This window comes from Panthera tigris, chromosome A2 (genome assembly GCF_018350195.1).
Source record: "Panthera tigris isolate Pti1 chromosome A2, P.tigris_Pti1_mat1.1, whole genome shotgun sequence".
Taxonomy (NCBI): Eukaryota; Metazoa; Chordata; class Mammalia; order Carnivora; family Felidae; genus Panthera; species Panthera tigris.
In genome coordinates, this window is record NC_056661.1 from 152,231,828 (window position 1) to 152,244,912 (window position 13,085).

The 13,085-nt window shown below is 45.3% G+C and overlaps 2 protein-coding genes across 2 annotated transcripts in view; one reads left to right on the plus strand and one right to left on the minus strand.

Annotated features, from left to right (window-relative positions):
- ATP6V0A4 (ATPase H+ transporting V0 subunit a4) overlaps window positions 1-4,133 on the minus strand; it is a 92,202-nt gene extending 88,069 nt beyond the window's left edge. Inside the window, exon 1 of the mRNA XM_042973280.1 lies at window positions 3,977-4,133. Within this exon, the coding sequence (XP_042829214.1) occupies window positions 3,977-4,014 (38 nt within the window). The 5' untranslated portion in view covers window positions 4,015-4,133. The remainder of the gene's footprint in view (window positions 1-3,976) is intronic.
- Window positions 4,134-6,434: 2,301 nt separating this feature from the next.
- TMEM213 (transmembrane protein 213) lies at window positions 6,435-12,752 on the plus strand. Its single transcript, XM_007082634.3, has 3 exons — window positions 6,435-6,693; window positions 10,243-10,314; window positions 11,163-12,752. Exons 1-3 carry the CDS (start codon window positions 6,612-6,614, stop codon window positions 11,330-11,332), a joined length of 324 nt encoding a protein of 107 aa, XP_007082696.1. The 5' UTR covers window positions 6,435-6,611; the 3' UTR covers window positions 11,333-12,752.
- Window positions 12,753-13,085: the final 333 nt, after the last annotated feature.

A 13,085-nucleotide genomic window follows, 5' to 3' on the forward strand; every position in this document is an offset into this window, starting at 1 on the left:
AACACAAGAATTTTACAAACAACCAAAGATAAAAGAGACAAATTACTTATAAGGGAGGGCAGTTAGATGGACAGTTCTCAACATAAACAGTGGGAGTCAAAAAAAATAGAATCATATTTTTAAAGCACTGAAAGAAAATATCTGTCAACCTAGAATTCTACATTCAGTGAAAATAACTTTCAAGAATAAAGGAAGATGAGAACATATCGTGACGAACAAAAACTGACAGCATTAGTCACTCCACTGCGGGAATACTTAAGAAGCATCATAAATGGAAGACCAGACATGCAGAAATGAATCAAGGAACAATAAATTGGTAAATATGTGGATAAATTTAAGTAAACATTCACTGAATAAAAAAGTAATAATGAGGGGCGCCTGGGTGGCTCAGGGGTTAAGCTTCAGCTTAGGTCATGATCTCACAGTTTGTGAGTTCGGGCCCCACGTCAGGCTCTGTGCTGATGGCTCAGAGCCTAGAGTCTCCTTCGGATTCTGTGTCTCCTTCTCTCCCTGTCTCTCCCCAACTTGTGCTCTGTCTCTGTCTCTCAAAAATAAATAAATGTAAAAAAAAAAAAAAAGTAATAATGAGTTACCAAGTTAAAAAGATATGTATATAGTTAAAATACATGACTGTAATGATAGAACAATCAGGAATGAACAGGTAGAATTAAAGTTCCAAGCTCTTCCCATTATTTGGGAAGATGGTAAAAGTATCAATTAATATTAGACTTTGATAAAGACAAGAATACATGTAGTAATCTCTAAAAAAAGGGAATAAAAGACTCAACCCAAAAGTGGTGAGCAAAAAGAGAAAAGAGATATAAAACAGATGGGAAAACCAAAGAGCACTTGTAAGACAGAACTTCAAATCTAAACTGATCAGTAAACACATGCCAAGGTAAACAGATTAAGCGGCCAAATTAAAGACGAAGATTGTAAGACTGGGTTGTTTTTTTTTTTAAGTCCTACACTATGTTTTTATAAGGTATACTTCTAAGACATAATAAGAATTTAGAAAAACTCAAAGACATGATGGGAAAAGATTCAGCATGCAAAACTAAGCAAAAGAAAGGTGGTATAGTAACATCAGACAAAGTAAACTTGATGGCACAATTACTAGGGATAGAGAGGGGTATTTCAAAATGACTTTTTAAGGAAGGTTCAGTTCACTGGGGTGTCAATTCTATATTTGCATGAGGCCTAATTACAGCCTCCAATATTTAGTACAAAAACAGACAAAACTACAAAGCAAAGAGAGAAACCCACAATCATCTGTCTCAGTACTCAACTGAATAAGCAGACCAGACTTTTAAAAACAGGAAAAATACAGGAGATGTGAACCACACAATTAGCACTCCTGATGTGATGGACTTACACGGAACACTGAACCCCACAACTACATGACACATTCTTTTCAATCACTGCCAAATATTTACCAAAAAAATGGCCATACGATGGTTGTTAATGAATAGCAAAACATAGAAATCATCAAAGTATGTTCACAGATTGCAGGGCAATCCAAGAAAATGGGGGCAGGGAGGGGATGAGATCCAGGACCCACATGGAAGATGGCTTTAGCCAAGAGGAAATCCCATCCTTCTGTTAACCCCACTTCTGTCTGGTACAAACAGAAGCATTACTGCAGATGAATGAATTATCCTGGGAACTGTTCAGAAATGGTTCCAAATGGAGGGCTCTAGACCTTGTTCACCTTGTTACTTTGATCAACTCTATGGCATGATCTCCAGATTGGACTTCATTTTTCTTAAAAGTGTACTCCTCAATCTCTCCAAATTATAGAGCCATAACGGAACAGCAGTGAGTGTGGTTAACTAGATCCTGCTCAGGTGAAACTACATGTTTCAGTCCTGTGAGCAGCTGGAGATTGGCAATTATTTTGTGAAAACACATTTGGACAAAGCCCTCTGCAGGAAGAGCTATGGACCTATCTCTGGTCACAAGTTAGAATATAGCAGGCATAGTTGTATTTGGGGCCAAGATTCTCTTTAGGACAGGTTAATTGGAAATGAAAGCCCCAAGTTCATTTAAAATTTTTTAACGTTTATTTATTTTTGAGAGAGAGAGAGAGAGAGAGAGAGAGAGAGACAGACAGTGTGCGAGCAGGGGAGGGACAGAGAGAGAGGGAGACACAGAATCTCAAGCAGGTTCCAAGCTGTCAGCACAGAGCCCGACTAGGGGCTTGAACCCACAAACCGTGAGATCATGATCTGAGCCGAAGTCGGACGCCCAACACCCAACCAACTGAGCCACCCAGGCTCAGTTCAAAGCCCCAAATTCAAAGACAGTAGTCTCTTCCCAGAGATGGAAGGGATGGGAAAGGGGCCTATCAGAATCACAAGGGAAGCTTCCTTAACATAAAATATCCTACCCATAGGAGGCCATTCCAGCCCACAGAATGCTGGGTTTCAGTCTTTTGGCACAGGGAACACTGTGCCCCCTTCTTCTCTTTTTTTACATGCAATGTTATCAGGGAAAGCAGATAAAATCGGAGGCACTGAGGGCCATGGAATCCCCACCCCTCTGGCCAATTCCATCCCAATCACCACCATGGAGCCTGGCCACAAATATTTTAGCCTGGACTTTTTTAAAAGTATGTGTAAGCAAACACCTATCTTAACTATTAAAAAAAAAAAAAAAATGTGAGGAAGTTCCTGCAGAACGTCTAGCTTTAAGCAATCAACTTCCCCATACGCTCTCCAAAGCAAACCTGATATAAAATGTATGGGAGAAGTTGCTAGGTGAGGCAACCAGCTGCATGGAGTTATTACAGACCTGTTCTTTTTTTAAAAACAAAAACAAAAACAAAAAAACAGCTAATAGTGTTGACATTTCTGAAAATAGTTGCTATGCAGCCCTTCCTCTGGGAATTAATGAGTTAGCAGACACCAGTCAAGCCCTTCCTATTTTAGGATAATAAAATCCTTTCATCTGCTAAGAGAATGTTTCTCTTTCAATTGACTCGAAACATCTAAAACAGTCCCCAGTCAAACAACAGTGGGTTAAAAAGGAGAGAGGGGACAGATAACTGTTCTTGCCCTCTCCATCTACTAGATCCAGAATTATTTTCATTGGCACAATTTGATACGATGCTGTCAGCTTAGATCAGGGGTGTCACTCAAACCACTGTCACTACCACCCTAGGCCGGGCTTTCCATGTCCCAGGCTGTCATCATTTTGGAGGGACACGCCCCGCTCACATCAAACATATGAACATGCACCCAACCTCCTACACTCAATTGTTTCTGTTTCCATATTTAAAACGAATTATATAAAATTTGCTTTTGAGAAAAAAATCTTTTCTTCTCGAATGCACAGGCTGCTGTTGTTGTTGTTCATATTTTGGCTGAGAACCTCTTTTCGTGAAGGTCTCCAACATTTTTGAGATCCTTGAAAATCTCGTTGACCCCACACATTGCTGTCATCTCTAGGGCCCACTGGATAAATCAGCCCTCGTCTATGAAGCTCAGTGTGGGGTTTACCGTGAGGAAAATGTCGAGAAGAGTGTCCGTCCCATTAAGGAATGTCATCTCTGTGAGAACCCAAGGAGAAAATGTCTCTCTAGTCTGGTATCAGGAACTGTTGTATTCACGCTGTTTTGGTTTTTTTTTCATCTTGCGAGCCCATGAATCATCCACGTGACCATGTTACCCTCTTCCCACTGACCACCACAAAGCTTAGAAAACATGCATGCCATTTTGCGCTCTAAACTCATTTATATATTTCCTACCCTAACTTTCTCTTCGCCTCATTTCTTCCCACTCATTTCAAATTTATTTTATCTAGTTTAATTAATCCTATGTAAGCTTCCTTAAGCCCTTTTTAGACCAAGGCAGGATATAAATAAGCCAATACATAAATAACATTATTTTTTCCCCTAAAACTGCCTTTGTCCCATATTTTCTAAGTGCAAGGACCCTTCCGTCAAAAGGGTAGTTAACATTCACTGAGTACTTACTGCCTTCGGCCAGCAGCACTGTGTGAAGCACTTCGCATGGATTACTTCATTAAGTCATCAAAGCAAGTCATGAGATAGAACCTCTTCCTTCTCAGATAAAGAACCTGAGGCTTGGATGTATAAAGTAACTTGCCAGGGCCACTTGGTCAAGAAGAGCCAGGCTAGAATTCCACCCGAGGCTGGCCTCATGGCCACCCAGGAACCCCAGCTGGAAACCGTGTCTTCACTCAAGATGCCACTCCTCGGGTTCCCTTCTGTTGAATTAGCCAGCTAGATGCCTCTTGACTCTGTTCCCCTCTTCTCTATCCTTAGTACAACTTTTAAATTCAGGGCTCTTTCCATCTCTGGCTGGGATTTTCTTTTTTTTTTTTTTTTTTTAAGTAAGCTCTACACTCAACACGGGGCTGAAACTCAAGATGCCGAGATCACGAGCTCCATGCTTTACCAACTGAGCCAGCCAGACACCCCATCTGGCTGGGATTTTTGCAACAGCTTCTGAGAGGATCTTCTGAATCCAGGCCTGCCCTTGGTGGATTGTCCTCCATGTTTCTGAAATATAATGGTATCCACATGTACAAGTTCCCTACAAGGTGCCCCAGTTTTAAGACAGAGTCCAGTTTGCTTCGTCTGGCATTCAAGACCATTTACAGTGTGCACTTAGTCAAACCAAACACATTGTGACCCCACCCCATGCTTCCAAGATGGTAATTACTCCCCGGACAAGGGGCATACGTTCGTTCATGTCTCGGAGGTCCTGCACACACTGTTCCCTTCTCCGGTACCTAGCGGACTACACAGCTTTCAAGTTTCAGGTCAGAATGCCATCTTTATTTTGAAATGTTCACTGAGTCCCCTCATCCCCAACTCTCCTCCACGATTTTCCCATTCTTTGTAGAGACTTCCTCACCATACTTATTTCATTGTGTTGTCATCGTTTGTTTGTCCATCTCCCTTACTGGACCCTGAACTCCTTGAAGACAGGAGCTGTGTTGCCTTACCCACTTCAGATCCCTCTGCCACACCAAAGGCCCAGCACATAGGGGCTACTACTCAATAACTGAATGTTCAACCAAGTGGTAGGTCTAAATTAGATTTGTGTACCTGCAGGTTAGCCTTCTTAAAGCACTTCCGCCCCCAGCTCTCAAGCCCAAGAATACAGGGCCACCACTAAAGTTTGTACCTTAGGGCAAATTAGAAAACAATGCCTCCTCTGAGCTGATGTATTCCAATACACAGTCCAATACAAAGACACCTTTCCTCTGAGCTTACACATGGCTTACATGTCCTTCCGCATAGCTTTGAATGAGCTAGACTTTCTCTCTCACTCTCTTGACTGAACCAATTTTTGTACAAGAAAATAGTGCATATATCTATACATGGCAGGCCTGCATGCACACAGACAATTCTCTTGCCCTTGTGCGTGCTATTCCTTTTATTTGAAAGGCCATCCGCTCCCATCTGTGAATGCAAACTTTAATACCCAGCCCAAATGTCACCTCCCCTGTGAATGCTTCCCCATACCTCTCAGGCAGATTTAACCACTCTCTCTTGTGTATTTCCACAACTGCCGAGGATACTACATTGGAGTCTTACCATACAGCATCACAAGTCTTTCTTTACTACTTGGTCTCACTGCTGGCCCATGAGTAGGATCAAGAGTAGGATCATGCCAGGCATCATTGAATCCCAGGTATTGAATCCCAAATACCTAGAATGATGCCTTTCATATAAATGGTGGGTATTCAATCAATGTTATTACTTGGTTCAAAATCTTTACAAAGCCTGTTTTTGCCTACTGATTCTTTCAAACTCCCCAGCCTGGCACTCCAATCTGCTAGCCTCATGGCTATCCATTCACATACCCACCTCACCTTCCTCTGGTCTCCTCCCCTATCTGCACTCTAGCCACAGTGGACTCTCGAGCACCTCTCCTCTCTGGACCTTTACTCCTCTGTTCCTCCTGCCTACAGTGCCCTCCTCTTCTCTTTGCCTGTCAAAATTCCATTCATCCTTTAAGGCCCAATGCCAATGCCATGTTTTTCATGAAGCATCCTATCAGTAAATGTGGCTTCTTGTTGCTAAGAACCAAAGTACTTTGTCCTTCTGGAGTCATTCCTGAAACATTACTGTGTTTCAAAGAGGTGTGTTTGTAATAAAAGCACTTTGAGGGCAGGTGTCCCAGACTTTAGCATAGTGTGGTGCACACAGTAGGTTTCAGTAAAAACTGGACTAAAGAGAAGAAGGAATCCAGTGCTCCACCTCAAATGGAAGAGGCAGCCAGCTCAATTTCAAGGAACCAGGAGAGCACAAAACTTCTCTCCTGTCCTCTTTTTTATCAGTAGGGATAAAATGTGAACTCAAGGAAGAATTGCATAAATCGCCCCTCCCTTCCTCCCCCCACCTCACCCCCACCCCTCCCCAGCCAACACAGTTCAGCTTCCTTTCTAGAGAGGTAAGAGCAAGGAGTGACAGCTGGTTTCTTTTGCTCCACCCCCTCTCTTTTCCCCCAAACACAGAGCAGAAATTCACCTCTGACAACACTGCTTTCAAGCTCCTGCGGACACGGTGCATACAGGACCCATGGTACGCAGCACTCCTCTGTGGAGATAGTGCAGACAGACGCCTTCCTCTCAGCATGAAGCACCTCACCCCTGCACCCTGGGCCACTCTGGCCCTCAGCCTGGTCTTTGCCTCCTTCCACTTGGCTTGCTTGGCAGGTAGAACTGTGAACTTTATTCTTGGCCACCCTGGGAAGGGGGAGGGAGAGGAGGGAAGAAGGGAGGGAAGGAAGGAGGGAGGGTGGAAGGGAGGGAAGGAGGGAGGAGGATTCCTTGGCTAGGGTTGGTCCTGCACAAAGGAAAGAGCAAACAGTTCTTTTTCATCTAAAGGATTAGGCAGAAGGTGGTGGGTTGGGCTGGGGGTGTCTTACGTTTACCTAAGACCATGATCAAATAATCAACTCCTTAGCTAGGACAGGAGCAACCATCTCAATTGGCCTTTGCCACAAAGAGGAGAAAGCAATGTACTGACAGTCTCTCCCAGCAAGGGACCAAACTGTCTTAAAATTTTTTTGGTTGCTGTTTCTCAATGGCTCCTTCTCAGTGCCCCTGGCTATTGTGGTTTGCAATCCCCTCTTTGTACTCCTGATCCTCACCTAAGGTCCTCCCTCCTTCCCTTGATCCTGCACTTCCTCTGCAACTTTCACAAAACCTTAAGGTATGAAAGCTGCCAAAGGCTGCCTACCATTCTCCTACCTTCTCTGGCGGGAGGGAGATGTTGAGTTATTGTCTTGTCTTATCACAGAGGCTGGAGGGGTTGAGTGGCAGCCCCTCTCTTGCTTTCTCAGGCTGGGCTCTGCAACTCATGCAGAGAGACCTCCCTTACACTCTTAAGCTCCTGGCTTTGCCCTCCAGCTTTGATCTTGCTCCACAGCTCCTTGAGATTTCCCCCTCCCAAAGCCAACCCGTCAACGTCCCCCTCAGGGCAGTATCTGTCTCTCTCAGCCTCACCACCTCTTCTTTGAAGATTCGGAGTGTGAGCTCTAGCCACTCAACCTCAACTTAATTCTGGCTTCCACAACTTACCAGCTGTGTGAACTTTAGCAAATTACATAACCTCTCTGTGCCCCAGTTCTCTCTCTTATACCATGGGGATAATTGCAGTGCTTATATATAGGGTTGTCATAAAGAAGAAATGAGAGTACTGCAGGTAAAGAACTTTCAATAAATTAGCACATGGTAAACATTCAATGACTGTTAGCATATTTGTTTTATTTTCCAATACCCCTCCCCAAGTAAGACTGTTTTACTCGTTTTATTTACCTTCACAGAGACTTGCTTATGATAGGCTCTCAAAAAACTTGACAAATCTAACTACACTGAATTGTTGGGTCCTCCCAGCACCCTGTACTTTGGAAGTGACCCCACCTAGGACCAGTCCCTGACCAGCTGTGCTTATAAGGGAGGAGGATGAGATTTAAATTGTTAGAAATTAATAACTAAGCTATTCAGTTTGAACCATATAAAATTACTGATATTGAGCAATTTTTTGACTTATTGAAATGGCAATTTCAAATGGTTTAACCTAATACCAGCATCTGATTAAGTAGGTTTTTTCCACTCACTTGCTCTAGATGTAGACCACTTCCATTCTAGGGCAGAGGGGAGATGAAAGTCAAGGCCAAGGAAATCATCTGGGTTAAAAGGGAAATTAAATGTTGAATCAATCTCTCCAAAACAAATAAAGACTGAGTTCTAAGTCATTTAGTTGTAAATAATTTACAGTAACAATCAGATTGCATCAAAGTAATTACTAGACTTTAGGCAGGACATTGGAGTGGCCTGGGTGGGTGGGTGGCATAAAATTAGTGGGCAGCAATTTCATGGCTTTGGCTAAACAAGAAGTTTCCTCCTGACTTGTCCTGCTACGTGACAACAAGCTTCTCTGAAGGACACGCTGACCTGGAGTCAGTGGGGCCTTGAAAGTTTCCAAGCCACACGTTTTTTTGTGTTTTTGCTTTTTGTTTTTGGCATCCTCAAGGAAGCAGAACATCAATATAACGTCCAGAAAAAAATCTTTAAAATTGATCTCTTGGTTTTGATCTACCTAGATTAACACTATCTAATAAACATTTTTTTGATGATGCAAGTTGCTGGGTGGGGGCCAGCAGTACAGGCAGTGAAAGAATTCACCCAAGGTGGAACAAATGAGATAGAAGTTTTGCAAGGGAGCAGCAGGCAGGACAGCAAAGGAGATACTGTCTGCCACACGGTGGTGGTGAGGGGCTGTAGTTATAGGGCAGAACAGAGGAGTGTGGGGAATGTATGGAATTTTTCCTCTTTTTTGGTAATCTTAGGAACTGTGCCTGGTTATAATTGGTCAGTTGGGGCCTATGGCTATTTCAAGGTGGGTCACTTGATCAGCCTGTTGGCATTCAGCTCCGTGGTCACTGTGGGCCCTTTTGTCGTCCTCAAGTTTCCAGGGTTCAAGCCCATTGCCTAAAAGTGGCCTCTACAGAAATGTTCCAGATCCAGGCTGTGCTTCCAATATGGTAGTATGTTGGAATGTGGTGATCCATTGTGGTAACTGAGCACTTTGAATGTGGCCAATATGACCAGGAAGCTGAATTTTTTATAGCCGCAAGTCACTGCCATATTGGACAAAATGGACTTAGATCATCCATCTGCTCATTGTCAGTTTGAGAGGGAACATGGACAATGGCTTTCCTGGCTTGGGATCTTTATGTTCATGTCCATAGCCCCACCTCACCCCCAAAATGATAGAACTTTGAGAATTCCTGCTAGAGCTCTTTTTATCTTTGTGCTCCTTACTTATTAAACAAGAGCCAATTCTAAAGGCTGCATATTCTAGCAACCTGTGGACTTGTTTGTACAGGGTTTCATTTTTGTGATAACCATCTGCCTGAGTAATACCAACATAATCATCAGAAGTACAGAATCAAAGTCAGGTTTCAACATTTGCTCAAGTTTTTAAAGGGAATTGAAGAATTATGGAACGACATTCTAGATTTTTAAGTGATTGTTTTAATATATACTAGAAAAACCACTTATGGATGTAGCTCTTTGTATAGAAAACAGCTAAAACAGTGTTTGGAAAGCTGTACACAACAGGCCCTTGGCCACTGAAGAGATGAGATTTGGAGGATATGAGGTGTGAAGGAATGAGTCAATGAGATATGCAGATAAAGCATCTCTGAATGATAACGGTGAAAGGAAAAGGGGAGTGTATTCATTTGCTGTCATAACAACATGCCACAGACTAGGTGGCTTCCACAAGTGAAATCTATTCTCTGACAGTTCTGAAGACTTCAGGTGTCACCACCAGGTTTGTTTGCTCCTGAGTCCCCTCTCCTTGGTTTGCAGATGACCATCTTCTGTGACCTCACTAGGTCTTTTCTCTGTGCAGGTGCCTCCCTGATGTGTCTTCCTCTTCCCACAAGGACACCAGTCATATTGGATGAGGACCCACCCATATGACTCTGTTTAACCTTGACTGCCTCTTTAAAGGCGCTTTTTTCAAATACAGTCACTCCTGTGGGTTAGGACTTCAATGAACTTCATGGGAGAGGAGACAGTTCAGTCCATAACAGAGAGTTGGCTTTGTTGCATGAAGTCGTAACGTACCTAGAGTGGAACGTCTATAATGATCTCATAGTATCACTACTGATTCACAAAACAGATTCCAAACTCTATACCTGGGAATGACTTTTCCTACCACCTGAGACCATCTTCTATCTTTTCTTCCAGAAGCAAGGAACAGCATCAACGCAACCTTGACCACCCACCACCCAGACCCCGGAACCCTGGAGCAGTGTCCCAGTAAGTTTCTCCTGGCAACTGCCCTAACTGCAGAGGTGGCCCTGGACCTGGGAGGGAATCTTAAGCCTCCTTGCTTTCTGCTGTTTGGTGTCCACTGGCTGAGTCCCTGCCTGGCCTTTCTGTGCACCGGTGTGGTTTGTTCATGGCCTCCAGAACTGCATGCATAGCACATATAAAAAGCTATCTCAGCCTTGGCCTCGATCTAAGCTCATGATATTTAGTATAGGTGGCTTTAATGACCCATCCACAGGACAGCAGCCAAAGAGGCCTTAGAAACTTAGAAGAGGAAAAAGCCATGAAAATCCGCCTCTATCCTCTGCAGGAGCTTGGTTTTGTACCTTTTGCTTATTTCTGTCCATCCCCCACTTGAATATTCCCAATGGCAAGAAGGCCCGTACTTCATAAAGCACCAACCGCTGTCACACACGTCCAATTACTAGAAAGTTTTGCTTTATGCTATATCTGGCTCCCTTTATGCTGCCCTCACTGAATGACCGAATGTGTTTACTTACGGGCACTTATGAAGGAGGGTAACGGGCAATAACACAGAGAGGTGAAGCACGTGGCTTTGGACTCCTACAGACTTGGGTTGGAGCTCTTGTTCTGCCATCTTGGGTGAGTCACAGCCTCAGCTTGTTCATGTAGAATGGGAACACTAACTGTATCCATCACTCTGGCAGGAATAAATAAGGGAACGTGTGTGAAGCACGTAGCAACAGCGCATGCACACGCTTTGGAAAGGTTAGCTACCATATTCTTCCTCCTTGCCTGTTCTTGCGGACGTTGGAGAAGAGCTGGGTGGGCTGGTGTGATGCACCCCGTTGTTCTTGCCCTCTCTTCCCCACTAGATGTGGACTTCTGCCCGCAGGCAGCCCGGTGCTGCCACACTGGAGTGGATGAATACGGCTGGATCGCGGCCGCGGTTGGCTGGAGCCTGTGGTTCCTCACCCTCATCCTGCTCTGTGTGGATAAACTGATGAAGCTCACTCCGGAGGAGCCCAAGGATTTGCAAGCATGAGGCTTAGAGCCGCAGCCCCAAGAATGGCCGTGGCCACCATTGGGTGGGTAACAGCGGGAGGGGAGTGTGGTTGCCGATGTGGTTTCTGCCATGTAACGGTCATCTGTCACCTTTGTGCTTCGGTTGCTCTTGAAAGGGGAGAAAGATGGAAAGGGGGATCCAAGGAAGGAAGGCCAGTGCCGCTTCACACCTAAATTCACAAGGCGGTCGTGCCTTCTGAGCACTGACAGTCTCCTTTCTCGGTCTACGGGGACTGCTTCTCTTGTAACCGCTGCTTCCTTCTGGAAGCACAAGAAACATGCGACCTAGACTCTTGTCCATGCATTCGGAGCTAAACTCAGAGCCTTCTCACCAAAAAGGTCATTGTCTTCCATCCCTCGCTTCAGTCACGGGCGCCACTGTCGCAGTTCAAAACGGAAGCGTCGCCATTGACCCACTCTCTGTCCTCACCCCCATGTGCCTTGCTTCTCCAGCTCTTGTCCCTTCTTCAAGGTATCTGCCAGGGCCATCCCGCCCCACTCTCCCCGCCGGCACCCCAGTTCTGGCCTTCCTACATCGCCCCTACGTTGTCACAGACACATCCCGTGTAGTTCTCACCGCCGGCAGGAACCTGCCTCCCCACTGGCCACTCCCGGGGCAGCTGTGAGCATGACCTTCAGTAACGCCTAACAAGAACTTCAGTCTGGCCCTCGGCTCCTCGAGGGAGTCCGACCACCTTCCCAGGCCTGTCTCCCTGCACATCCAGGGCCAGGGCGCCGCGGGGCTCCAATGGCCCAGTCTTCAGCCCCACATCTTCCACTTCTCTGCTGCCAGGCCCTCGCCTCCGGGTCTGCCTTCCAACTCCGCCTCCAGATTGGAGGATTGGAACTCCCTTCCCCGACGGCCATGGGGGACCTGGAGCTGGTGCTTTTTGGGGCGCATCTGCTCCGCCCTGAAGTGCAGCCCTCGTGAAGACACAGTCCGTGCTACTTCCTCTCGCTCCTGGGGACAGAATGCTCTTCGTAACATTTGTTCGATGAATGAATGGATGAACGAATGAGTCCTTGCCCTAGATGAACTTACGCTTATCGCTCCGCATACAGCACTTCCATTTCTCTATAAATGGTTGAAAATAGCCAGTCTCTAAAAAAGCCACTTGGTTTGGTCTCTGTTCATCCTGCATGAGGATGCTGCTGGTCATCGTGAACATTTCCAGTGGGGTCAGGAGGAGAGGAGGGTGGGTTCACCAGAAGGAAGAAAGGACAAAACGACTCTCTCTTTGGGAGCCGATTTCTGCCCTTTGGGAGGGAGTATGTATTTAGATTGGACAAACGAAATAACAATACAGAAAAGGGAGAGGCTTCTGAAGCAGGAAGAAGCATCTTCTGGAGGCGGCAGGTGATTCAAAGCTGCTTGGCTGTTCTTTTAGAAAATCTCGATGCGGGGGGGGGGGGGGGGTGGGGGGGGGTTGTCGCCTGGGTGGCCCAGTCAGTTGAGCTGACAGCTCAGAGCCTGGAGCCTGCTTCAGATTCTGTCTCCCTCTCTATCTGGCCCTCCCCCACTCATGCTCTGTCTCTCTCAAAATAAATAAACATTTAAAAAAATTTTTTTTAAATCTCAATACAGGCCACCTGGGTGGCTCAATGGGTTAAGTGTCCGACTCTTGATTTCAGCTCAGGTCATGATCTCACAGTGTGTGAGTTCGAGCCCTGCATCAGGCTCTCTGCTGTCAGCACAGAGCCTATTTCGGATCCTCTGTCACCCTCTCTCTGCC